The sequence below is a fragment of the Tiliqua scincoides genome, chromosome 5 (genome assembly GCF_035046505.1).
Source record: "Tiliqua scincoides isolate rTilSci1 chromosome 5, rTilSci1.hap2, whole genome shotgun sequence".
Classification (NCBI taxonomy): Eukaryota; Metazoa; Chordata; class Lepidosauria; order Squamata; family Scincidae; genus Tiliqua; species Tiliqua scincoides.
In genome coordinates, this window is record NC_089825.1 from 105,131,830 (window position 1) to 105,156,985 (window position 25,156).

Below are 25,156 nucleotides of genomic sequence, written 5' to 3' on the forward strand. Positions count from 1 at the left end.
GTCAGCTAAGCATTTGAGGTCATTGGAGGAGAACATGTTAGAAATCAAAATCCAGGAACTCATTAAGAAATCATAGTAAGGTATTCATAAGCAAACATCTTTAATTATCATCATAGTAGTTTCTAGGTTTAAAAAAGGTATGTTTTCCTAAATCTTTGTCTTCATTTTTCTCTTCCTATTAACATCTTTCTTTTAAAGTCTTCTATATGGGAGATTTTGTCACCATATATTATGGAAGTGAATCTGATGCAGCAGTTGCATATCCTGCACAGAAGTAATTACTTTTGTATGTCTACAATATCATTTCAGAAGGCCATTCCTATCTGCTTTAGAAATGCTGCTTGAGAAACTGGAAGAATAAAACCACTTTCCTTCCTATCTGCCTACATTTTTTTTAATGAAAAGGCAGAAGATGACTATTCTGATGAAACTGAAATGTAGAAAAAGCCAGAATGTAAATGGGTAGATTCATTGGGAACATGGTTACCGTCCACGTCAGTATTTCAAAGCACTGGCTTTGATATTGAAAAATAAGTTTTGAAGAAAGTTCTGGAGTTTAAGGACACAATCCTATCCAACTTTCCAGTGCCAATGCAGCCACAAAGCAGCCTCGAGGTAAAAAAAACAAACAAATGTTCCCTTACCTTAAGGAGGCCTCCGTGACTGCCCCACAACTGCAGAGCGCTACAACATCTCATTGGCACAGCTACATCAGTACTGGAAAGTTGGATAGGATTGGTCCCTTAGGGCCCAATCCTATCCAACTTTCCAGCACTGGTACAGCCGCAATGCTGCCCTGAGGTAAGGGAACAAACATACCCTTATCGAGGAGGCCTCTGTGACCGCTTCCTCACCACAGGATGCAACACATGCCCCATTGGCATAGCTGCGCCGCCTCTGCAAAATTGGATAGGATTGGGGCCTCCATCTGCTACTTCACTTGCTATTCGTAGCTATCAATTTGGAAACCGACAATATTGATTGCATAAAACTGAACGAGTGAGACATTCTTACAATCCAAATTGCAAGCATTGTGGCTTCAACCATTACAACACTGTGCTATCTTTTAGCATATACCTTTATGTCTCTTTCCACAGATGCCATATGTCCTAGCAAGAAACCAATGATGACAAACCATTCCTTAGCTGCAGCGTTTCTGCTCCTGCAATTCTCAGATGTTCGGGAACTGCAGATTCTCCACGTCTTTCTCTTCCTTGGATTGTACCTGGCAACTTTAACTGGAAACCTTCTCATCATTTCAGCAGTAACCTTTGACCACCACCTGCACACCCCCATGTACTTCTTCCTGATGAACCTGGCCGTATTCGACATTGGTTCTGTTTCGGTCATTGTGCCCAGATCCATGGCCAATTCTCTCTTCAATACAAGACTCATTTCTTTTTCTGGGTGTGTGGCTCAAGTTTTCTTTTACATGTTCTTTTTAATATCTGATTTTTTTCTGCTCACGGTCATGGCCTATGATCGCTATGTGGCCATCTGCAGTCCATTAAGATATGAGATGGTGATGACTAGGCAAGCTTGTCTGGAAATGGTGACGTGTGTGTGGCTCAGTAGCCTTCTCTTGGGAGTGTTACATTCTAGTGGAACTTTCACACTTCCTTTCTGCTCCAATGTTGTCAATCAGTTCTTCTGTGAAATCCCACAATTACTGAAGCTCACCTGCTCTGATTTATACCTTGTTGAAATTGGATTGCTTGCTTTAGGTTCTGTCTTTGTCTTCAGTTGCTGCATCCTTATTATTGTAAGCTATGTGAACATCTTCACTGTAGTCCTTGGAATGCCCTCTGTGCAAGGGAGGAGAAAAGCCTTCTCCACTTGCCTTCCTCACCTCATTGTCTTCTCTACATTAGTACTTACTTCAGAATTTGCGTACCTCAGGCCCGCCAGGAATGGCCCATCTCATTTGGATTTGACAGTAACCATAATCTATTCCATGGTTCCACCCTTGCTGAATCCCATGATCTACAGCCTGAGGAACAAAGAGATCAAGGTTGCTTTGTCAAAATTACTGGGAGTGAGGAATTTGAGGAGAAATAAAATATTTCATTTTCTGCTGTAGGTATGGATTCTAAATATGCATAGTTACAAATTCAGCAATGTCATTACAACCATTACATTATCTTATTTGCTCTTCAAATATACCATCTATGTCGCTCATATTACATTCAGTTGTTCATTAGTTTGTGTGTTTTCCTTTGGTTGTACATTTTATTTGATGTATTTATTTAAAACATTTTTACCTCATCTTTTCAGAAGCCCAGGGCAGTTATTTGGCTTCTGTTGGTTTGTCCACATTCAATAACATGTTGGGTCCTGTCAGGTTTCTGTTCCAAATCCATATTCAATTCCTTTAGGACTAACAGTCACATTTCTTTCTTATTTATTTATTTTTCACATTTTTATACCACCCTTCTTTCTAGAAGCTCAGGTGGCATACATAGTTCCTTCCCTCCTTTTTTCCTCACAACAACCCTGTGAGGTAGACTGGGCTGAGAGATCATGAGACATTTTGCACACAGGACTTCTGGCTGTACTCTGGATGCTTGGGGGCCCAGTACCGATGGATGGTAGCTTTGGGTTCCTACAGATCCCTAGATGAAAACAAGCTTGATGTTGGATCAGCACACACTTCTGCAGCTCATGGAGTGGGTTAGGAGAAAACAAACCAAAACCGGAAGCATGTAAGGAGCACACTAGGTGCTTCATGCAGCTTAGATTGTTTTCCAGGCACATGCATTTTGTGCATGCTCTGTTACCAGAGGCATGAGCATTGGGAGGTTTCTCCTTCCATTTCTTCTGCAAAACAACTTCAAAATAAAAGGTTTAATCACAGGAATGAAACTCTCCCTGGTGTAAATGGGGAATGCACTTGAGATGCTGCAAGTACAGTCAGGCTGTAATCCTGTCCTCCCTTTCCTAGGAGTAAGTTCCATTGAACACAATAGGACTTACTTCTGAGTAGACCTGCATAGGCTTTTGCCCTCAGTGTCTGTTGTCTCTTGCTTTGTTTCATGTGTGACATGCACATCGGATACAGAGTCTCCTTTCAAGCCTTATCGTGAAACAAAAAAGCAATTAATAAAGCTTCAAAGTTGTGAGCTGCACTCCTTGCAATGGTTGAAGAGAGTCCTAACAGCAGCTATGGATTGGTGACTTTGGTTTACCTTTTCCTAGATTCATAAAACAAAAAATATAGACAAAGACAATGAGCAAGCACAGTGCTGCTGTCATCATACTGTCATCATGCTGAGATGGCACGAAGACCTTGCTCTTAGTGCCTGGCATCTAGAACAGCGGTCACCCAACTTGCGACCACTAAGTTACAAAAAAAAGTTCCCATTTGGATACAGCATATCATTTTGCCTGGTCTCCACATGACTTCTGCTGACTTTGGGGGACAAGGACACTCTGGGCAATCATCTCTGCTGCCAAGTGTCCCAGAGACTGTGCACAAGATGTCAGGGCAGATGCAACGGCCCAGAGCGTCCCTGTCCCTGATCTCAGTAGAAGTCATGTGGCGACCTGGCCTAAAGGTATGCACTGGTCATGGGATGGAAGGCTTACTCCAAACCCCCGATCCAGCCCCAGGACCAGGGTTTGGAAGGCCCTGATCTAGAAGAAGAAGAAAAATGAAGGACTTTTAATATACTTTGTGTATATAAACAGGCTTTTGTTCAGCAAAAATAAATAATGTGTTTAACCCCACTGGTATAAAAGAAGAAGAAGAAAAAGAGCAATCATACCCTCTCTTTACATCCAACAGTGCAGTTTTGAAAGACACAAAAGTTTCCTGGTTTGAAGAGGCCTGCACTTGCAATATTGGCACTTGGTCACTAGGTGTCTCACAATTTCGGGCAACAATGCAGCAAACTGTGTTTCTTTACCCTATAATTGGCAGACTTTCCTTATTTCTAACAACCCATTGCCAAGGAAGTGGGGATGGGTTTGAGCTGGGGGCACAGGCTTCCAAGCTCTGTTTCATGCCTGGGCCAGCGAACAAGGAAGAACTCCCTCCATAACCTCCACTTTCTTGAGAAAATTATGACTTCTTAATTTAGTGGGCTTTCTATAATGCTTGTTCATATGTTCTTCTCCATGCCTTTGAACAGAGCAGAGCCATTCTTTCTTCTCTAGGTTCATTCACAGGCAGCCCATTGATGAGGTCAAGTGAAGGAATGGCTTTGAGTGGTTGAATCTGAGGATCATACATGGAATGTAGGCATTCATGAATTTGGTCACTGGAAGATAAATCCTGAAAAAACCAAAATAAAACACTTTCAATTCTAACAAGTGCTGGCGCAGCCAAGCCACAGAGCCTGCGCTGTATCCAGCGCTAGTTGAAAACCGGCAAGAGGTCTCTTCAAGGTAAGGGGATATTTTCCCCTTTACCCCAAATAACACCCCAGTCAGCCCAATGGGGTTATTCAGATCTCCAACAGCTATTTAGCTGGCAAATGACTGAGCGGCCCCGTGTATGGCTGCTTGGCCCAGGAAGGGGGTTAGGATATGGTGGTGGAGTCTTCCACTGGTCCCACCCCTCTCAGGTTTGATCCAACCCCATTCTGCTCCGTACCGAGAAATGCCCCTCCCCCCTCCCCACAACCCTGTCCATGCCCCTGCAGTGCTCAGCACCCTACTTGCTTGTGCCAGTGCCCAGGGGCTCCAAAAGTGGTACTTACAGGACGATGCAGACCACTCCACCAGCCCTGCTTACTCACTGGGTGCCTTACGGCATATTTGCAACGCTTTCCACCAGCACTGGGAGCACTGCACTAGCAGAGTTCTTTGACAGGATTGGGCTCTCTGAGTAAGAGCACCATCCTGTGCTGGTCTACTGAGAAGTAAGTCCCATTGTCTTAGATGGAGTATGCTCTCAGGAAAAAATGCATAGGATTGAAGCCTAAGTGACACACTGAAAGTAATTTCAGTAATACAGCTGGCATGAACATTTTGGTTATTGGAATAATTCATAACATAATTATTTACTTAAGGACTTTCCTGAGTTTGGGAACAAGTAGTTTGAAGCATTATTTCAGCCTCAAATTACATTCACTGATTCACAACTGATTCTCTTATTACAATGAAAGAAAAGCCTTGCTGGATTTCTTGTATCTCCTGTTTGTTGTATCTCACAGTGGCTCACCAGATGCCTCAGGGAGCAGGCAACATACATGTATCCTGCTGCCACTCCCTCGCATTCAGAGGTGAGCTACTTCTGAAACTCAGAGGTTTCACACAGTCATAATGACTTGTAACTTGTGATGGACTTTTCCTCCATAAATATTTGCCATCTTCTTTTAAAAGTACCTAGTCTGGATGCAATCACCACAACCGGTGGCAAGGAATTCCATAAATTAATCATGTGATGGGTAAAGTGATACAGGGGGTCCATATCTGTGGATCCTGTATCCAGATCTGGGCTATCCCCCCCACCCCCACCCCCACCCCCGTGCAACCCCACACATGCCCACTCTGGAAGCAAGGGAAGGTCTGGCAAGGAGGTAGGATGTGGTGTCAGCAGTGGCCCCTTTAAGGGTTAAGGCCTAGGCATTCAGCAGAGAGTGTGCTGCACAGGCAACAGGGACCTCAGGCATAAAAGCACCTGATGAAGGGAGTTTTGGTGTGGGTAGAAGGATGGACTGGACTGAGGAACTAATGGAGGACTAGAACTGCTGATGGATGAATGGACTTTGGAGACTGCTGAAACAGGCTGCTGGAGACCCTGAGATTGGTATTTGGCTACCATGCCCAAGACCTGCTGAGGACCAAGATGCTGCTGTAGTGGTAGGAGGAGCTGCTGGCAGGAGAGGGGAGGAAGGAGGGCCTCTGCAGGTGGTGCAGGCAAGCTACCCTGGTGGTGGGGTCCAGCAGTGCTGCAGGGCAGAAATAAGGCCATTGTTGGGGAAAGAAGGGAAGCTAATTAGCTTAAAGTGAGCATAGGTTCTCTAGGTGGAGCTTGACCTTGGAATCTGGCAAAGCACTGCTCACCTCCAGTGGAGCTTCTGAGCTCAGCAGAGGCTAGGGACATATGTCCCCTGCCAGACTCAGACTGAGCTGTACAGCTGAAAACATGTGACTTCTGGTTTCATGGAGAAACCAGAAGTGACATTTTAAATGCCTAATGGCATTAGGAGGCCTGGGAAAGCCCTGGAGGTGCTCTCTCTGACAAACCAATGTCATGTGTCACCTGAGCAACTCAGTCTGAGCACAGCAGAGGCATCCCTGGCCTCTGCTAAGCTCAGAAGCCCCTCTGGACAGGGTCTATGAGAGGAATTTTATCAGGGGGTACAAAGTTTCTTCTGGTTACCTTCCCAAAGGGGGAGGGGCAAAATGGGGGCAGCAGAATGGGGGCAAAATAGGGCAGGGGGAGGATGCTGACAGCCACAATACTCTTTGAAGCCCAGGTCTACTAGGCTTCTTGATGCAGAGCCCAGGTCTACCTGACATGTGGCATTGGCAGCTAGATAAAGTAATATGGAAAACCACACTCCTACGTTTCTCTAAAATCTTTGAAATACAGGAAATCGATTTCAGAAAATTAGCATCGTTGTATTTAGGCTCATACTAGAATGAATGTCTGCAGCAGCTGTAGCCACACAGCTGGGTCCCTGAGCTTCTATAGTTCATGGTTATCAGATCCACAAACCAAAGATCTACTGTAGCAGGCAAAGTTCCTCCCAGATTAACACTGTGTTAAGGAGAGTCAGGGATGTTTTCCTGAGCCTGGTGTGTATGGCAGCATTTAATACTGCATGCATGTGGTTGTGCCCCAGCATCATGTGCTACCAGCAAGTTCAGGTAAGACAGGAAAATGTCAGATCCCAGGAACTTTCTGGGCCCCCTCCTTAGGCTCTTGGGCCCCCTTTCTGACCCTGGACCTGGGTACAAATTACCCCCTTTACCCCCCTCTCCTAGGCCCTGCCTCTGGAGGCGAGGGGAGCAGAGCTCTCCTTGCCTCTGGAGTGGGGGTAGCACCCTGGGACTGTGAGGACAGGCATTCACCCACGTCTGCGATTTGCAGCTATGGGGGGGGGGGTTTCTGGAAATGAACCCCACAGATAAGGAGGCATGCCTGTATTTACTTTTTTTCAGTCCTGACTCCCATAGCAGTCAATTTTAGTGTTTGTCCTCTGGCTCTGTGATATGCAAGAGGGAAAAGAACTTCCCTATATCCACAATGTCTATTACGCATAATTTTATGTCTCAATCAAGCCGCCCCCCCCCGCACCTTCTTTCTAAACCCCATGGAGAACTAATTTGACTAACAATGAGACAGCGAGACAGGCAACATTTTTAATGTGGAACCAGTGTTAATTAAGTTTCATCCCCCCAAAGATGTCCTTTTTTTAATCAAGGAGAAGGAGACTCACACCATTTTTTTTTTTTTATCAAGTGGAAAGATGGGAAATGATACACAGTCAAAATCATATTAGAAACAGGAATGACACAGTTGTACCAGAGAGATTTTACTCAGTTTTGTATGAAGAAATGGTTTGTAGCATTAATCCAAACATTTAAATAAAGATTTTCAACAAAAAGGATATTCACAACATAGCAAAACAAACGAAAACAAAAATCACTCACTGTCTCAGAGGGCTCACAATCTATAAAGAAAAGGGGGGGAGACACTAGGGAGACCTCAGCAAAAAGACTGAAGGTGAAAAGGAACACTTGCTTTTCCCTTGCTAAATATAAGAGAAGCATCAATTAAAAGGCATCGCCATACTCAGCAGGGCGTTAAATTCCACTTTTGCTGTTGTTGGCAACCTTCAGTTTCAAAAGACTATAGTATTGTGCTCTGAATGGTGGTTCTGGAACAGCACCTAGTGTGGCTGAAAAGGCTGATCCGGAAGTGACAATCCCTTCCACACTGGGAGCAAGTGCAGTCTGTCCCTGGCCTGTCTCCCTGGCTATGGGCCTTCCTTCTTTGCCTCTTTGCCTCAGTCTGTTGGCCAAGTGTCTCTTCAAACTGGGAGAGGCCATGCTGCACAGCCTGCCTCCAAGTGGGATGCTCAGAGGCCAAGGTTTCCTATCTGTCGAAGTCCATTCCTGAGGCCTTCAGATCCCTCTTGCAGATATCGTATCACAGCTGTGGTCTACCTGTAGGGCACTTTCCTTGCATGAGTTCTCCATAGAGGAGATCATTGGGATCCAGCCATCATCCATTCTCACGACATGACCGAGCCAAGGCAGGCGTCTCTGTTTCAGCAGTGCATACATGCTAGGGATTCCAGCTCGTTCCAGGACTGTGTTGTTTGGAACTTTGTCCTGCCAGGTGATGCCGAGGATGCGTCGGAGGCAGCGCATGTGGAAAGGGTTCAGTTTCCTCTCCTGTTGTGAGCGAAGAGTCCATGACTCGCCATGCTTGCTGTACAGTTCACATATTTCAAGAAGGATAGGGCAATTTTCTGACAAGTAAATCATGAAGAAGTCATAAAATAACCATTCACTTTCCCAGGTTGGCAATAAAATATGTTTAGAATCCACGCCTTCAGTCAAAAAATGAATTATTATTCTTTGTAGATGAATCCCTCACACCCAAAAATTTTGACAAGGCAACTCTGATCTCCTGGTTCCTCATGCTGTAGATCACAGGATTCATCAAGGGTGGAAGCATGGAATATATTATGGTAAATGCCAAATCCAGATGCGAGGAAGAATTAGAGGTAGGTTTGAGGAAGGCAAAGCTTGAAGTAACTACAGTTGCAGAGAAGACAATGAGGTGGGGAAGGCAAGTTGAGAAAACCTTTCTCCTTCCTTGCACAGAGGGTACACGGAGGACTACAGTGAAAATGCGTACATAGCTTACAATAATGAAAATACAGCAACTGAATCCAAGAACACCCCATAATGCAATCACTCCAGATTCAATAAGGTGTAAATCAGAGCAGGAGAGCTTCAGCAACTGTGAGGCTTCACAGAAAAACTGGTTGACAACTTTTGAGCAGAAAGGGACTGCAAAAGCACCACTGGTGTGCAACCCTCCACAGAGAAGACTAATGAACCATACACCTGCAACCATTTCAAGGCAGGTTTGACTGTTCATTATCGTTTCATATCTCAATGGGTTGCAAATGGCCACATAGCGATCGTAGGCCATGACTACTAGAAGGAAAAAATCAGATGCTAAAAAGAACATGAACAAGAAGTCTTGAGCAACACATCCAGAATAAGAAATGTGCCTGGTATTTATGAAGGAATTGACCACAGCTTTGGGGATTATGACTGAAACTGAACCGATGTCAAAGATGGCCAGGTTCATCAGGAAGAAATACATGGGGGTGTGCAGCTGGTGGTCAGAAGCTACTATAGAGATGATGAGAAGGTTTCCTGTTAAAGTTGCCAGGTACAATATTAGGAACAGAACAGTGTGGAGAATCTGCACTTCCAGAACCTCTGAGAATCCTAGGAGCAGAAACTCTGAAACTGTGGAATAGTTAGCGATGAACTGCTCCTGTCTCAGATGCATGCTACCTTTGGAAGAAAGAGAAAGGCACCAGTTTAAATGATAGCACTATATTGTGATGAGTGAAGCTATTATTAGTGAATAATTCACTACTCACTATTATTCACTATTGTTGTTGGCTTTAGTATAGTTGCTATAATGTTTATTCCCTTTTACATTAGTGTCTAAAGATGGAATACCTTGAAGCACTTACCAAGGTTTTTGAATACACTGTCCTGTTTGGGGAATGGTTGAAAATTTGGTTTCATTAAGAGGATAAGAAGAGCCCGCTGGATCAGGCCAATCACCCATCTGGACCAGCTTCCTGTATCTCACAGTGGTCCACCCAGTTGTGAAGCTGGCCCCTGTGCCATCCTGGGGCACAGGACCAAAACGTGCTGCCTGCCCCCCCTCCCATGGAGAGGAGACTTACCTGCAGTCAGTGGCATCACTAGGGTTTGTGTCACTGGTGCAGGAGACCAGCATGTCAACCCCATGATGAACTTCCTCCCATGAAGTGGGTGGGGCAATGCCTTGGGCGGTGGGCGTGTGATGCACTATTGCCCCATGCCCTCTGGCTTTTTGGCTGTAACTTTCGATAGAATAGAGATATTTTAGTGTGCTTTATTTCACTGCATTCTGCATGAACCTATACATCAGATGATATATACCATGATGGTATTATTGAAAAGTACCAAGGTTTTAAAAATTTGGGCCAGTAGTAGTGTCACCCCCCCCCCCCGTGCATGTCACCCGGTACGGCCCACACCCCCTAGTGACGCTACTGATCCTGATAAAGCTATGGCCAAATCTTTCATGAATACCAATCAGTTAGAGATGTGATAAATGAGGATGAACACTAGTCAATACACCAGCAACTAGCAAGCCAGTTCATTCATTAACAGTCCCCATGCTGGCTTCCAGTGAAATGCCAATTCACTTCTACAACTTTTTAACTGGGAACAAGATTAAACAGTTTCTCTGTATTGAAGGATACTGGCTGGTGAATGGAAGGGAGATCTGAGCACTAGTCACAACAAGCAATTCAAAACACCACTTCATGCAGACCGAACCTCAGTAATAATCATGTGAATACAATGTATATGGGGAACCAAGGGCTCTTGATGGTTTCCATTGTCAGCCCTATTTCTTAATGTGCACACATGATGCCATGACTCTGCTGGTGTTCCAGACATATTTAGAAGGTTGTAAACACGTGTATGCGTATTGATGATTTGTAGGAAAAGTTTTGGCTTTTAGTCAAACACCTAAATGGCAAGTAACAAAGGCACAACTCAAAAAGAATGGCACAGACGATCTGTACCAGATATGGGCTGGGCTGTCTGTACCCAGATACACATGTTCACATAAATGACTGTACTTCGGCATATATATTTTCCTGAGAGTAAGCCCTATTGCATAGAATGGGACTTACTTCTGCATAGACATGCATAAACTTGCACTGTACCTAGGTAAAGACAAGCAACAACTGCTTGCCTGTACCTTGGTACTGTGCAAGTTTATGCATGTCTATGCAGAAGTAAGTTCCATTCTATGCAATAGGGCTTACTCCCAGGACCACACAGATGTATCAAAATACAGGTCCAGCCTTGTTATACACGGATTTGACTCAACACAAATGGCCCCTGCAAATGAGAAGGAATGTGCTGTTCCCTGGAGAAGGGGAAAAATGCACCCCTTTAAAATTAGTTTAAAAAACTGCTTCTTACTGCTGCAGAGAGACAGTCATGCAAGTGATTACAGGTATAATTTAATTATCCACAGTTTTTTTCTATCTCAAAGCTGATGAGAAGGGCCCTTTAAATAGTCCTTTAATAATGCCAGAGGGCAGCCAGCTGATAATCCATCAGTCATTCTCTCTGCAGGCTTCACTCCTCCCTTCCCCCTGAGCACTTGAAAGAAGGCTAAATGGCAATGATTATCCATTCTTTCCCCCTTGCTGGGGCTCAAGGTGAAGGGAGGGATTGCTGCCTCCTAGTGAAGCCTAACCTGGACAGAGGCTGAATGCCTCTGCGTGCATTTCAAAAGGTCAGCAAGGCTGTTTTTAAATCACCAGAACAAAGAGACTTTGTTTTTAAAATTGATTTGCTATAGTGTGCTTTTTGCCACCCACATGAATTCTTGGAATGGAACCCTCAGCCTGTATAGCACAATGTGTGGACGACTTTGAACACACATAATTTTTGGAGAGAGCTGAGTTGGGGAGACTCTTTGGCCACTGCAGCCATAGGTTAAGGGCTGATCCTACAGGAAGTAGGAAAAAAAAACCAGAATATTTTTTAAAGGAAGTGGACTGCATCAAGAATTGCTTTTACTGGTCCTTACTCTCTTGCTCATGCATGCTCTCCCTCACTCAGTGTCAACAAATTTACTCAGCACTCAGACAACACAGATAAAGTACAGTAGAATACTTACAGCCCAATCCTGTGCGTGTCTACTAAGTATGTCATATGAGATCAGTGAACCTTAGGGCCCAATCTTATCAAACTTTCTAGCACAGATGCAGCCATGCTAACTGGGCATGTGCTTCATCCTTCGGTGGGAGGGCAGTCACAGAGGCCTCCTCAAGGTAAGGGAATGTTTGTTCCCTTACCCCAGGGCTGCACCACACCTGCATCACTGCTGGAAAACTGGGTAGTATTGGGCCCTTACTCCCTAGGTTAGTGTGAATGGGATTATAGCCCTAGTTTATGAAGATCCAGGTCAGACATTCTAACAGCCTGCCTTTCTTTTGAAGTAAATTGTATGAATAGTGGAATACTAGAGGGGGGGAGTCATGGCAAATCACAGCTCCTCTTTCATAATGAGAAAAGAAAGTCTCACAGAGATGTAGCTGCTCTCTCACTCATGTCTCCCCTCCCCATGATATTGCTTATATGAGTAGACTACCTGTGTGTGAGAAGTTACTGTCATGGGGAAGACAACTGCAGTAATATGTGCACTGTTCAAAGGATCCAAGGAAGAAATGATAGATCACTTACCCATTTTCTTCACAGCTATCTTCTGATCCAAATGCATGTTTTTCTGAAACTACTTCCAAAAATTTCATTCTGGTTACAAGTTTTCCAATGCAATGCTATTCATGTTTTCTAGACTCATAGGCTGCTTACAAAACCTGTAGGATAACAAATGAAACAGCACTTCGTGCCTTTGCAAATGGGTACAAATCTTTCTACCTTCCCTTTGTTTTTCAAAGCCACATTGTGCCAGTCTACACTGGCATTTAGCAAATGTTCCTGGGAAACTTATAGGTATCTAGGTTGAGTTCCTGGAGAAATGCTCCCAGGAGCCCAGCACAACGAGGCAGAACACAAAAAGGCGATTCTCTGGTGTAACACTTTCATCAAGTGTGATAATGTTTTCAGAGTGGTAGCTAATAAAGTCTTGTTGTTCAGGTGGTTGGATGTTAATGACATTTTTTTGGTTTCTTTTATTTTGAACATCTGATGTGTGACATGTTTGTGTTGCACTTGTTTGTGCTACTGGGTCCTTTCCATAAGAGCACAAGAAATACCGTGCCTTCACATTTCCACCAGTGCCTCCTTTAATATTTTACAATTACAGACATCCCCCTGTATAGACAGACCCCCTATCCAGGCCCCCGAACCACTTGTCTACGGTTGTCATTACCCCCCACGCCCATTACCTTTTTTAAAAAAAAAAATTTACTGTGATGCCAGGCACTCATGTCTCTTCCTTTGCTGAATGCTAGAAGAGGAACACAACAAGCAGGTAACCTAAATGCTAGTGGAGGGAGGTAGCCAGAACATTAACAGGAAGCTGGAAGCTTCTTGCTTCTTGTCAGCATTCTCTTTGTCTCCCTCTAGCGCAGCCATTTTCAACCTTTTTCAGCTCACGGCACACTGACAAGGCACTAAAATTGTCAAGGCACACAACCAGTTTTTTACTCACATTAAATTACTTGTTGTTGGCAACCTTCAGTCTCGAAAGACTATGGTATCGTGCTCTGAATGGTGGTTCTGGAACAGTGTCTAGTCTGGCCACTGGGAGCAAGTGCAGTCTGTCCCTGGTCTGTCTCCCTGGCTATGGGCCTTCCTTCTTTGCCTCTTTGCCTCAGACTGTTGGCCAAGTGTCTCTTCAAACTGGGAAAGGCCATGCTGCACAGCCTCCCTCCAAGTGGGCTGCTCAGAGGCCAGAGTTTCCCACCTGTTGAGGTCCAGTCCTAAGGCCTTCAGATCCCTCTTGCAGATGTCCTTGTATCGCAGCTGTGGTCTACCTGTAGGGCGCTTTCCTTGCACAAGTTTTCCATAGAGGAGATCCTTTGGGATCCGGCCATCATCCATGTCTCATAACTGCTGCCAATGCTGCCTTGCCCCACCCCACTATCTTTGGAAGCAGTTGGGTTGGCAAAGAGAGAAAGTCAATGTACTGCCCCCCAACACCTCATTTTACTTGTCCACAGGTCCCTTTCTATGTCCTCCCACTTCTTCTGCTTGAAACCAAGGGGATGGATTGAGCGTGATGCCAGGAAGAGGAAAGAGGTGGAAGCAACTCTGGAAGTGCAGGCAAGTAACAAGAGGTACGGGGAAAATCCTGGACATTTTCTGCATGGACTACTGCTGGGTGTAAAGCAGGGGTGTCCAAAGTTTTTGGCAGGAGGGCCACATCATCTCTCTGACACTGTGTTGGGGGCCGGGGAAAAAAAGAATTAATTTACATTTACAATTTGAATAAATTTACATAAGTTTACATAAGTGAATATATTAAAGACGAACTTATATGAATGAATGAAGGTCTTGCAATAGCTCAAGGTCTATAAAAGGCCTTGCACAAAGCAAGGCTGGCCTTTCCTTTGCTGCCACTACTGCATCACAGACGTGAAACAGCAAGAAGTGTAGGGAGCCCTCATCCCACAGCTCATGCGAGAGGTCAAACAGTCACCCTCACACTGCGAGCAGTTGTGTCGGGCCAGTGCAGGCTCCAACAAATCTCTGGAAGGCCAGAGGCTTATTGGTGACTGGGGGCTTCCTGAGGGCCACATTGAGAGGCCTCAAGGGCTGCATGTGGCCCCAGGGCCAGGGTTTGGGCACCCCTGGTGTAAAGGATGAGTCCCTGGGGAGAACAGGGGTCAAGTCCAGCCTTGCCTTTGGTTGACAGGCTACCTTGCTGCCAGACATGTGGCAAATTGCCTGCTGCCCAATGCACCTTCAGCAGCTAAAGTACTCCTCTGGCTCTTGGAATTCACCACGTATGCAGGGGTAATGCTGAAGTTGCAGCCTGCTAAAGCAACAACCTTGATTAAAATCTTGACTATAATACACTGAGCCATTATGGACTATGTTGGCATATTCTGGCTGGATTATGTTGGAACATTTAGGATGAGCACCATCTGGGACCCAGGCATGTACAGGTAGAAACTAGCAGATGGAGCTCTAGCTTCAGATTATGCATTGTATTGAATCTAACTAGGCCAACAGGTCAGACAGTGAGCATTTAGTTGTTCTCCAGGGTCAGCCACCCAGATGAGTGTGACTGAATAGTGGGTTTTACACCACCCCCTTTGTGAGGACTTCAACCATGAAGTCAGGTCCAGGAGGATTTTTGGTTATAGAAAGACCTGGAAGATACAGGTGCAAGTCCCTGCTCAGCCATGAAGCTTCCTGGGTGACCTTGGGCCGTCACTCACTCACTCACAGCTTGAGCTGCCTCACAGGGTTTTTGTGAGGACAAAAGCAGGGTTCGAGCACCACTCTGGTTTCCTTGGAGGAAAGCAGTATAAAAATGTGAAGAAAAAAAATTTCTTTTAAAAACTGTCAGCCTTGCCATTTCTTGCACGACTATGAAGTTTGTGAGTTTGAAGCATCTGAATTCCAGTTGTCCAACACACTGTTTCAGTAAGCAGGGAAACAAAGACAAGTGGCCAAGCACTAAGACAAGAGGAGGTTACCAAGGATACTTTTCATGTGGGAAAGGGACACAGGCAAATTTAATGGGCAGTCCTGCAACACTTATTTGAGCTGTATCCTGACAGCCCAGTATTTGTGGCAGGGGTTCCGTGAAGAATTTAGGATCCCTGGTGTTATACTATGGAAGGAAGTGTGAGAGGCCAATCTGAAGTCTGCGCAGAACATAGAGGAAGTGATGTGCAGAACCACTAAGGAGGTGTCAGCAGTTTGGGAGGCTAGACGTTTTAATCTGCTGTCTTTGCCAAAACTCCAAGTGTCCCATAAGACATAGTGCCCAACAGAGTGTCATCTTATTTCTTATCTTTCTTTCTGTAAAATTTTGTCAGACATTTCTCTAGATGAAGATACAGTTTCCTACCCAGCTTTTGATGAGACTAAGGCAACTCTGAAGGGTTTTGGATTGGGAACACTAATGACAAGATGTGACACTGAGATAATATATTGACTATTTCCTATTTATTGTGATGACTTCAATCTGCTGGGTATCTCCTTTGTTGACCAGAGCAAGGCAGTCCCAATGGGGAACTTGGTTTCTTGAGCTGCATTACTTACCTGTTCAACAACGTAGCCTTCTTGCCCTTTGAATATGGGGCTTCCTACCAGTGGTGTGACTAGAGTTTGTATCACCCAGTATGGGATGCCAGTGTATCACTCCCATGATGGATCTCCTCCCATGCAGTGAGCGGGGCAAAGTTCCAGGTACGTCTGGTGATGTACCACTGCCCTAGCCTAGTGGTTTTTCAGCTATAACATTTGGTAGAATAGAGATACTTCAGTGCCATTTGTTTCATTGCATTCTGCATGAAATTCCACATTGAATGATATATAACATGAAGGAATTATTCAAAAATACCAATATTCTAAAAAATTGGGCTAGTAGTGGTGTCACTCCTCCCAGTGTGTCACCTGATGCGACCCCCCCCCCCAGGGATACCAGTACTTCCTGCCATAAGTCCAGGAATTAAGTCTCACTATTGGCCTAGTCCATGTTTTCCTGAACTTCACACAGCGCAAAGAACACATTAAAAAAAAAATGTCTCCAACACACCTTGAAATAAAAGGAAAGAAAAGATTGACCGGGTAACACTTGTGACAGCTACAACATTTGCCAGCCAAGCAGTGCGCATTCCACACCCTGACCATGCAAGCTCAGAAAAGAGTAAGAACAAGATGACATAGAAATATGAATTTGACCCTCGACTCTAATTTAACTCTAATTTAATTCTATGGTCTAATCCTGAATTAAAGATCAACAAGGACCCCCACCCTTTTATTGAGGGCCATGGTTGCATAGCTCAGTTTTACTTTAGATCAGGTTATTGATCATGACCAGGAGATTTTCTCTTTTTCATGCCTAAGGGAGAAACATGGATTACCAGAATCCAATAACTGACAATATTTGCAATTGTGGCACCCACTAGTATTTAAATATGATCCTTCAGCACTCCACCAATGACCTCTCAGACTCCACCAATTTTACAGCTACTCTCAGAGTCAAATGAAAAGAAGTCAGTTATATTTGTTTAGAAATATTTGATGTCACTGAATAAATAAATATGACAAACAGGCACTTAGAGCTAGTTGGAATGCAGAATTGGATCACCCTGTTCTGTATGATCAATGGACAATGGTATTAAAAATTTGTCAGCAATATCCATGGGTCTTAGATTATGTTTTGTTCTTTACATGTTCTTTTTTTCTTTCGCACAAAATGAAAAATAAAGCTGGGGAGGTGGGGAGCAAGAACAAGATCCAATTTTTATAGAGCAGCCAAAATAATTTTACCCAATTCTAGCATGTATAGGATGAGAGTCAGTGGCATAGCTAGAAGAGGTGCAAGGCAGTAAGTTTTGCAGGAAGGCTCACCGCAGCATCCAAGCAGTCACTCCCGCTTGGAGCTATTCACCTCCATTTTGCTTCCACTGCCCAGAATGGCTCCCAGGGGAAGGGAGCTTGCACGCTGCTTGCACGCTGCGGTGAGGCTCCCTGCAAAATTTACAGCTTTGTATCCCTCTAGCTATGTCATTGATGACAATCTTTGTGTCTCAGAGCCCAATCCTGAGCTCAATGCGCTGGCTCACCACTGGTGGTACTGCAGGGCGAGTGCCGGAGCTCTGCCGCTCGGTGGTCACACGGACCACCGAGCAGCGGTGAGGTAGGTGGAGGCATGGGGGAGGAGGGGAAGAGGCATTCCAGGATTGGGGGGAGGCTTATCGTATCGTATCGTATCGTATCGTATCGTATCGTATCGTATCGTACCGTATCTATCTATCTATCTATCTATCTATCTATCTATCTATCTATCTATCTATCTATCTATCTATCCTGATCTGATCTGATCTGATCTGATCTAAACTGTTCATTCTCTTTCCATGGCTTGGGTAGTATCAAAAAGGACATATTCTTAGAAGTGTCCTCACACTCAATAACTTTGATTTCCTTGTTTGTCATGCTGTAGATCACTGGATTCTGCATGGGTGGAATATAATCGACTGTATCACAGTAAGGGCACAATCCTAACCAATTTTCCAGTACAGACATGGCTGTGCCACTGTGGTGTGCTCTGCATCCTGCAGTGGGGAGGCAGTCAAGAGAGCCTCCCCAAGCTAAGGGCATGTTTGTTACCTTACCTTGGGGCTGCATTGCGGTTAGGTCAGTGCTGGGATGTTGGTTTGGATTGTGCCCTAAATGTCACATCCAGATATGACATGCATTGCAAGCTGGCCCGAAGAAGACAATATAAAGCAAACATAAGTGTGAAGAAGAGAGTGAGGTGAATGCCTTTTGCCTTCCTCCTGCAAAGATGATACTTGACCTAAAAGTAATGATCTAAAAATAAACATGATTGACAGGTTTGGATGAAAGCACCCAGAATGATAAATGTGACTGGTATTCATGGAGGAGCTGACCATGAATGTGGCAACGATAACTGAAACAGACCTCTCAACTTGTTGAATTTGGATAAGCCAAGTTCTGGCAAAATCAAAGAACAACCCAAACAACCCATAGCAAGTCATTTATGCAATACAGCTGACATATTTCCAGAATGATGGGGTAATTTTCTGACAAGTAAAGTACGAGCAAGTCACAACTATTCACTTCCATGAGTTTGTAATCAAATATTTTTTATAACCCACATTTACAGTCAAAAATGAATTATTCTTCTTTGAGATGAATTCCTAACACCCAAAAATTTTGACAAGGCAACTCTGATCTCCTGGTTCCTCATGCTGTAGATCACGGGATTCATCAAGGGTGGAAGCATGGAATATATTATGGTAAATGCCAAATCCAGATGTGAGGGAGAAGTAGAGGTAGGTTTGAGGTAGGCAAAACTTCCAGTAACTAAAAACACGGAGAAGATAATGAGGTGGGGAATGCAAGTTGAGAAGGCTTTTCTCCTTCCTTGCACAGAAGGGATACGGAGGACAACAGCAAAGATTCGCACATAGGTTTCAACAATAAAAATAAAGCAGCTTAACCCCAGAGAAACCCCTAATGCAAGCACTACCATTTCAATTAGGTACAAGTCAGAGCAAGCAAGCTTTAGTAATTGTGGGATTTCACAGAAAAACTGATTGACAACATTGGAGCAGAAAGGAGTTGCAAAAGTGCTACTTGTGTGTAACACTCCATAGAGAAGACTGCTGATCCATACACCTGCCATCATTTCAAGGCAGGTTTGTCTGTTCATCACCACCTCGTATCTTAACGGATTGCAAATGGCAACATACCGATCGTATGCCATGATAGTGAGGAGGAAAAAATCAGATGATAAGAAGAAAATAAACAAGAAGGCTTGAGCAACACACCCAGAATAAGAAATGTTCCTGGTATTCATGAAAGAATTAACCATGGCTTTGGGGATTATGACTGATACTGACCCCACATCAAGAATGGCCAGGTTCATCAGGAAGAAGTACATGGGGGTGTGCAGGCGATGGTCAAACGCTACTGCGGAGATAATGAGAAGGTTCCCCGTGACAATTGCCAGGTACAATATCAGGAACAGAATGACACAGAGAATCTGCAGGTCCCAAACACCTGAGAATTCCAGGAGCAGAAACTCTGAAATAGTGGAATGGTTAGTGATGAATCGCTCTTTTCTCAGATGGTTGCTGTCTGTAGAAGGGAAGCAAAGGGCACCAATAAAAATGATAGCACTTCACTGTGATGAGTGAAGCCACAGTGCTTGGAATTTCATTTCTAAAATGGTCTCAGTATTATTATTGTCATTATTATTCCTTATATCCCTGTGAGTATTGCTATCTCAATGCTGAGTGCCTTGGAGCATTTACAAAAACTCTCTGACTCCATTGACCCCCTTTTAGGAGTGAGTGACAGATTGATCTCAACACTTTGAAGAAAAAGAAAAACAGGAGCACCTGAAATAATTAAAAAACAAAACAAAACCCTTAAAATATTACTGTTCCAACCATGAAGCATGCAGAGATTGTAGAGTTCATAGACATAGGCCACAATTCTAACCCACTTTCCAGCACTGACATAAAGGCAATGCAACTCCAAGGTAAGGGAACAAACATTGCCTTATCTTGAGGAGGCCTCCATGACTGCCACTCAACTGCAGGATGCAGCACATGCCCCACTGGCGCAGCTTTGCCAGTGCTGGAAAGTTGATTAGGATTGAACCCATAGTCATTGACAAGAGAAGTAGCAAATGTAAGTTCCTTAATTTTCAGTTTTAGCTATATTGGAATGTTTCTTGTGAATTACTCCAATGTCTATCAAAATCTAATTCTAACCATAATTTCATTGAGAGAACTCCTGCTGTCTCAGTCTGCATTTTATTGCTTTGATTTTGATAGACTGAGGACTACAGAAAAAGCGGGACCATAATTTCATTGAGAGAACTCCTGCTGTCTCAGTCTGCATTTTGTTGCTTTGATTTTGATAGACATTGGAGTAATTCACAAGAAACATTCAATATAGCTAAAACTGAAAATTAAGGAACTTATATTTGCTACTTCTCTTGTCAATGACTATGGGTTCAATCCTAATCAACTTTCCAGCACTGGCAAAGCTGTGCCAGTGGGGCATGTGCTGCATCCTGCAGTTGAGTGGCAGTCATGTAAGCCATTTTCTGGAATCCATTCACTGCTTCCTCTCCTCAAAGTAGTGCCACACTACATACTACATGCTACAAGTGCACCTGTACAGTATTTTTCTCCATGTGTAGAAAAAGCAGCTGGGGGAAGGGGATGTGGAGATTGACAGCCCAATCCTATGCATGTCAACTCAGAAGTAAGTTCATCTTTAGGGGGGAAGCACATAAAAAATATTTTATTTCTCCAATAAAAATGGTTTAAAAATAAATAAATAAAAGATTAACAGGTTGTGAGCTCCTGCACTTTTTTTTTTTTTTTTTTTTTTTTTTTTTACAAAAAAAGCACTGGTTGTAGGTAACAGTTCGTGGAAAAGATGGTCAGCTGAGTGAACAGGAAAATTGCAGTTTCTGCTGCAAAAGGTTAGAGAATTCTCAGCCTTTACAGCCATAAAATAATCTTATTTTTTTCCCAAAGGCAGCTGATTGCATCAAGAATTTCTTTATCTGGTGTGTGCCTCCCTCCCGTGTCTATGTTCACAGATATGCACTCAGACAGACAGATAAAATAAAACACGTAATAAAATAAATACAGTGCAATCCTGCACACGTCTACTTAGAAGTCACATGAGTTCAATGGGATTTACTTCTAGGTAGGTGTGTATAGGATTGCAGCCCTGGTGTATTAAGATTCAGTTCAGGCATTCTAACAGCCTGCCTTTCGGTTGAAGTAAATGGCATGAGCAGTGAAATACAAGAGGAGAGGGTAATGGAAAATCAAAGTCCCTCCTTCATGATGAGGAAAAAAAAAAGTCTCATGGAGAAGAAGCTGCCCTCTTACTCAGATCTCCCCCTCTGATATGATATGTTGACCATATGAGTAGACATGATGTGTGTGAGCAGTTACTGCTATGGGGAAACCAATTGAAATACTACACATGCAGTTGAAAGGAAAGAAGACCAGATCACATACCCATTTTCTTCATAGATCTCTTCTGATCCCAATGCACATTCTCCTCCAATCACTTCCATGTATTTAGTTTGCATGCTTAGTTTACATGCTTTATAATGCAATGCCATTCATGTTTTATAGGCATTTAGGCAACTTACAAAACAAGAAATGAAACAGCCGTTTGTGCCTTGGCAAATGTGTACAAATTGTTCTTCTCTCCTTTTGATTTTTTCAAAGTCACACACTGTGCCATGCTACTGTGGCTCATAGAGGCTGTTCCTGGGAACTTTAACAGAGAGGTGAGTTGGATTCCTGGGGGATTGCTCCCAGCAGTCTATCACAACTAAGTAGAAGATAAAACCAAGGGGGAAAAAAGTGGCTGTTCGTACGTGTCCCTTTTCCATCAAGTATTGCAAAGCTCTCAGAGCCCTGATGAATAAGATCTTGCTTCTCTTGTGGTGGATGTTAGACGACAACTTTATTCCTTTTGTTTTGGACACCAGATGTGTGACATGTTTCCAAACACTTGATGGTGGCTCTGGGTCCCTGCCCCTAGAGAAGGAGCCTCCAAACTCCAGCCCTCAGTGCACCAGGATAATGATCTCAGGCATGGTGGAGGAGAAGCTTCCCACCTCCGCAGTCAATCTTTGAAGAGAGTCACGTGGAGCAGCTACTTCCACCACACATCATCCCAGAAGACTCTGTACCCCAATTTCTGGGGAAGGGGGTGGCTCCCCAGCACAACTCTCTGCAAAGATTGGCTGTGAACATAAGAGGCTGCAGTGCAGAAGGATAAGGCTTTGCCACTATTGCATCTGAGATCATTTGCTGGTGCACTGGATCCAGCTTATGAACTGGAGTTTGGAGGCCCATACACTACAGCACAAGAAAAGTCTTACCCTCACACTCCCCTCCCCACTTCTCTGTTAATCAACATGCCCTCGCCTTGTCTCACCTTGCCTACCAGTCCACTAATCACGGGTATGAAGCAAAGATACCATCCTGCACATTTTCCTTCAGGGACTGGCACAAATGTGCAGATGGTATCTGTTGCTACCCATGCCTCTCTGCAGGGAGACTATAAGTATTAAGTATTAATACTTATTTATGGGGGATAGTGGAGTGTTTGGGGCACAATGGAAGAGCAGGGATAAGGCCATTTACATTATGGGTGATGCCAGGGCAAGGGCAGTGAAGGCAGCACTCAGGTTGGCCTGCATCACAGTTCTGGGTCACTGCCTAGAAGCCATTGGGAGCTGGATGAGAGCCAATAAATTTAAATGAATTCCAGAGAAGTCAGAGGTGCTCCTGAGCTGGAAGGCCATGATGTGGGTAATAGATATACAATGGGAGGGAGAGGCAACCCTTTGGGCATTTCTCCATCAGGACCTAATTCAAGGCAAATGCCTGGATACACTCAGAGGTGTGTGGGAGATCCCTTAGTACTGGCTGGAATGGGTGGAGCTGCACCTTAACCAGACCTGACCATACCCCGCATTCCACAGGCACAATGGTGGAACCAGGACCTGCTGAAACTGGTGGGGAAGGAGCTGGGGCTTCCTCTCATCCATCAAGCCCTCCAGAATGTGATGCATCCACATAGCCAGGGACCAGCCAGGTTCCCCAACCAAGTTCCTCTGCCCCAGTATAACCAACAAGCGCTGGTGAGCATGTTGAGGTTGCTGGAGGCCTGCAGAGCTCCATTTCATGCATGTGCTGTTTGCCTCTGCCAGGGACTACACCACCTCTGAATCCTGGGACAATTGTGGGACATTCATCTCACGACGCATTAGAAGTCTGGCTGCAGGAGCTGGTAGGCGTTCTGGGGCCAGGTGTAATGACCGTGTCTGCTCTGCTGTGCGCTCCCGAATCTGTGTCCTGTCCAGGTGCAGCACCAGCACTTGTAGCTCACAGGTCAGCTGCAGCAGCCCTGTCCTAGTTTGCTACCCTTTTTTATGAGTGGCTAGAGCAGCAATTTTTAGTATGCCGTGGCGCATTGGTTTGCTGTGAATGGTCTGCAGGTGTGCTGTGGGGGCTTAGGGGACAGTCATTTCTTTGTAGGCCCGTTGGGGATAGCGACTCCCCCACCAGCAGCATGATGTGCTTTGTCAACTGTCAAAATACTGAGGATGTGCCTTAACAATTTGAGCACCTTGTCAGTGTGCCATGAGGTGGAAAAGGTTGAAAATCACTAGGCTAGAGTATTTTTCTACCCTTCAATTTCATATAATGTGCTGTATAACAACAGTCACGCCACATCCCTTTCCACTTATTTATAGTGATTTTCCCCTGCTTTGAATTCCTCACATGCTCAAAAGACATTAAGGGCCCAGTTCTCTCCCCCCCACCATTGTACATGGTGCAGCTGTGCTGCCAGAGCTTGTGCTGCATGCAATGGTGGTGGTGGTTGGTGAACCAGACGGCCTGAGAGAGTTAAGTAAAACCACTTTTCACTTACCTCTCCATAGGCCACCTGGCGGTTGATGGTTCTCGAACCTATGCCAGCTCTTTTGCTGGTATAAGTCCAAGGAAAGTCTGGGCAGATATATATTATATTTCAGGGCAGGGAGTGCATATAAATATATATATTTAAACTTGCTTCCTTGAAGGCCTTCCGGCTGACTATGGGTCCTCTGAGACCCACGCCAGCTATGTAGATGGAGTACATCTGAGGAGAGAAAGCAATGGAGCAGGCTTGAAAATAAAAGAGAGGATCTTGGTGTAAGTTGCTCCCACCAGGATGCACTCCCTCTCCAGCCCCTGCACTCCCCCTCCTGACCCTCCTCTTCCTAGCCCACAGCCCACCTTCACTGCCAACTTACCTTCTCTGTTGCAACCCAAGTGGGCCATTGTCATGCACAGGGAGCCACAGCAGTGGAAGCAGAAGCTGCCAGTTCCTGTGGACTTGGGGGCAGCATGGTGGTGACCCCTGCTGATTACAACAGCAGAAGGCAATGTCTGCTGTTGTTCTCAAGGGATAGGATTGGGTCCTAAGCCTTTGTGGCCTCCAAGAAGGACACGCCTTAACTCAACCAAGCCCAGGAAACTCCTGGTTGCACATTAAGAAAATATTCCAGATACTGTTATTCACCCAGAAATATCTTTGTATTCTTTCCCCAAAGTCCTATTACTACCCGTCTTATGGAGCATTCATTTCCCATTGAGTGAGTCCATGCTATGTGTTTTGGTAGTCTCTTCCTCCATCAAAGACTTCCATTCTGTCCATTTTTGATGTGGTTTTTCCAGCCTGGACAGCCTGGGGGAGTGTATGGGCAGGGAGGGGTAAGTGAGAAGCAAAATGGGGGAGAGAAGGGGCAGATCCTGGTGGCACCAGCATGAACCAGGTTCCTAATGCCAATCCTTTCCCTGGTCCCTCTCCCTTAATCTTGGTTCTGCACCAGCAAAATGGTATGTTTTGCAACACTTGGGAGGCAGCAGAGAGGGCCTGCACCAGCACAAGGCATTACATTAAGATTGGCTGCCCATTGCAATCATAAAGCAGGTTACCCAAGTGACACAACAGAACAACAGCTCAAGTCTCTACTACATTTAAGGACAAACAGGAGAGCATGTAACTGTGGCGTACTGCAAAAGCATAGATAGACTTCACTAATGCAGAAAGGAATCTCAAACATGCAATGTCTCTGCAGCACTGCAGAGAAAGAACCAGTACTCTAAGTACTACCCAAATTTTGCAGTGCAGTTCTGCCTTTTCATCACCTTCTCAT

General features: G+C 44.6%; 2 protein-coding genes across 2 annotated transcripts; one reads left to right on the top strand and one right to left on the bottom strand.

Moving 5' to 3' along the window:
* The first annotated feature begins 1,126 nt into the window (after nucleotides 1-1,126).
* Nucleotides 1,127-17,568, top strand: LOC136652892 (olfactory receptor 14A16-like). The gene is made up of 2 exons (XM_066629818.1): nucleotides 1,127-2,035; nucleotides 17,464-17,568. Exons 1-2 carry the CDS (start codon nucleotides 1,127-1,129, stop codon nucleotides 17,566-17,568), a joined length of 1,014 nt encoding a protein of 337 aa, XP_066485915.1.
* A 991-nt stretch (nucleotides 17,569-18,559) lies between these two features.
* LOC136652893 (olfactory receptor 14C36-like) lies at nucleotides 18,560-24,278 on the bottom strand. Its single transcript, XM_066629819.1, has 2 exons — nucleotides 24,251-24,278; nucleotides 18,560-19,536 (listed from the first exon to the last, which is right to left on the bottom strand). Exons 1-2 carry the CDS (start codon nucleotides 24,276-24,278, stop codon nucleotides 18,560-18,562), a joined length of 1,005 nt encoding a protein of 334 aa, XP_066485916.1.
* Between the last annotated feature and the right edge of the window lie 878 nt (nucleotides 24,279-25,156).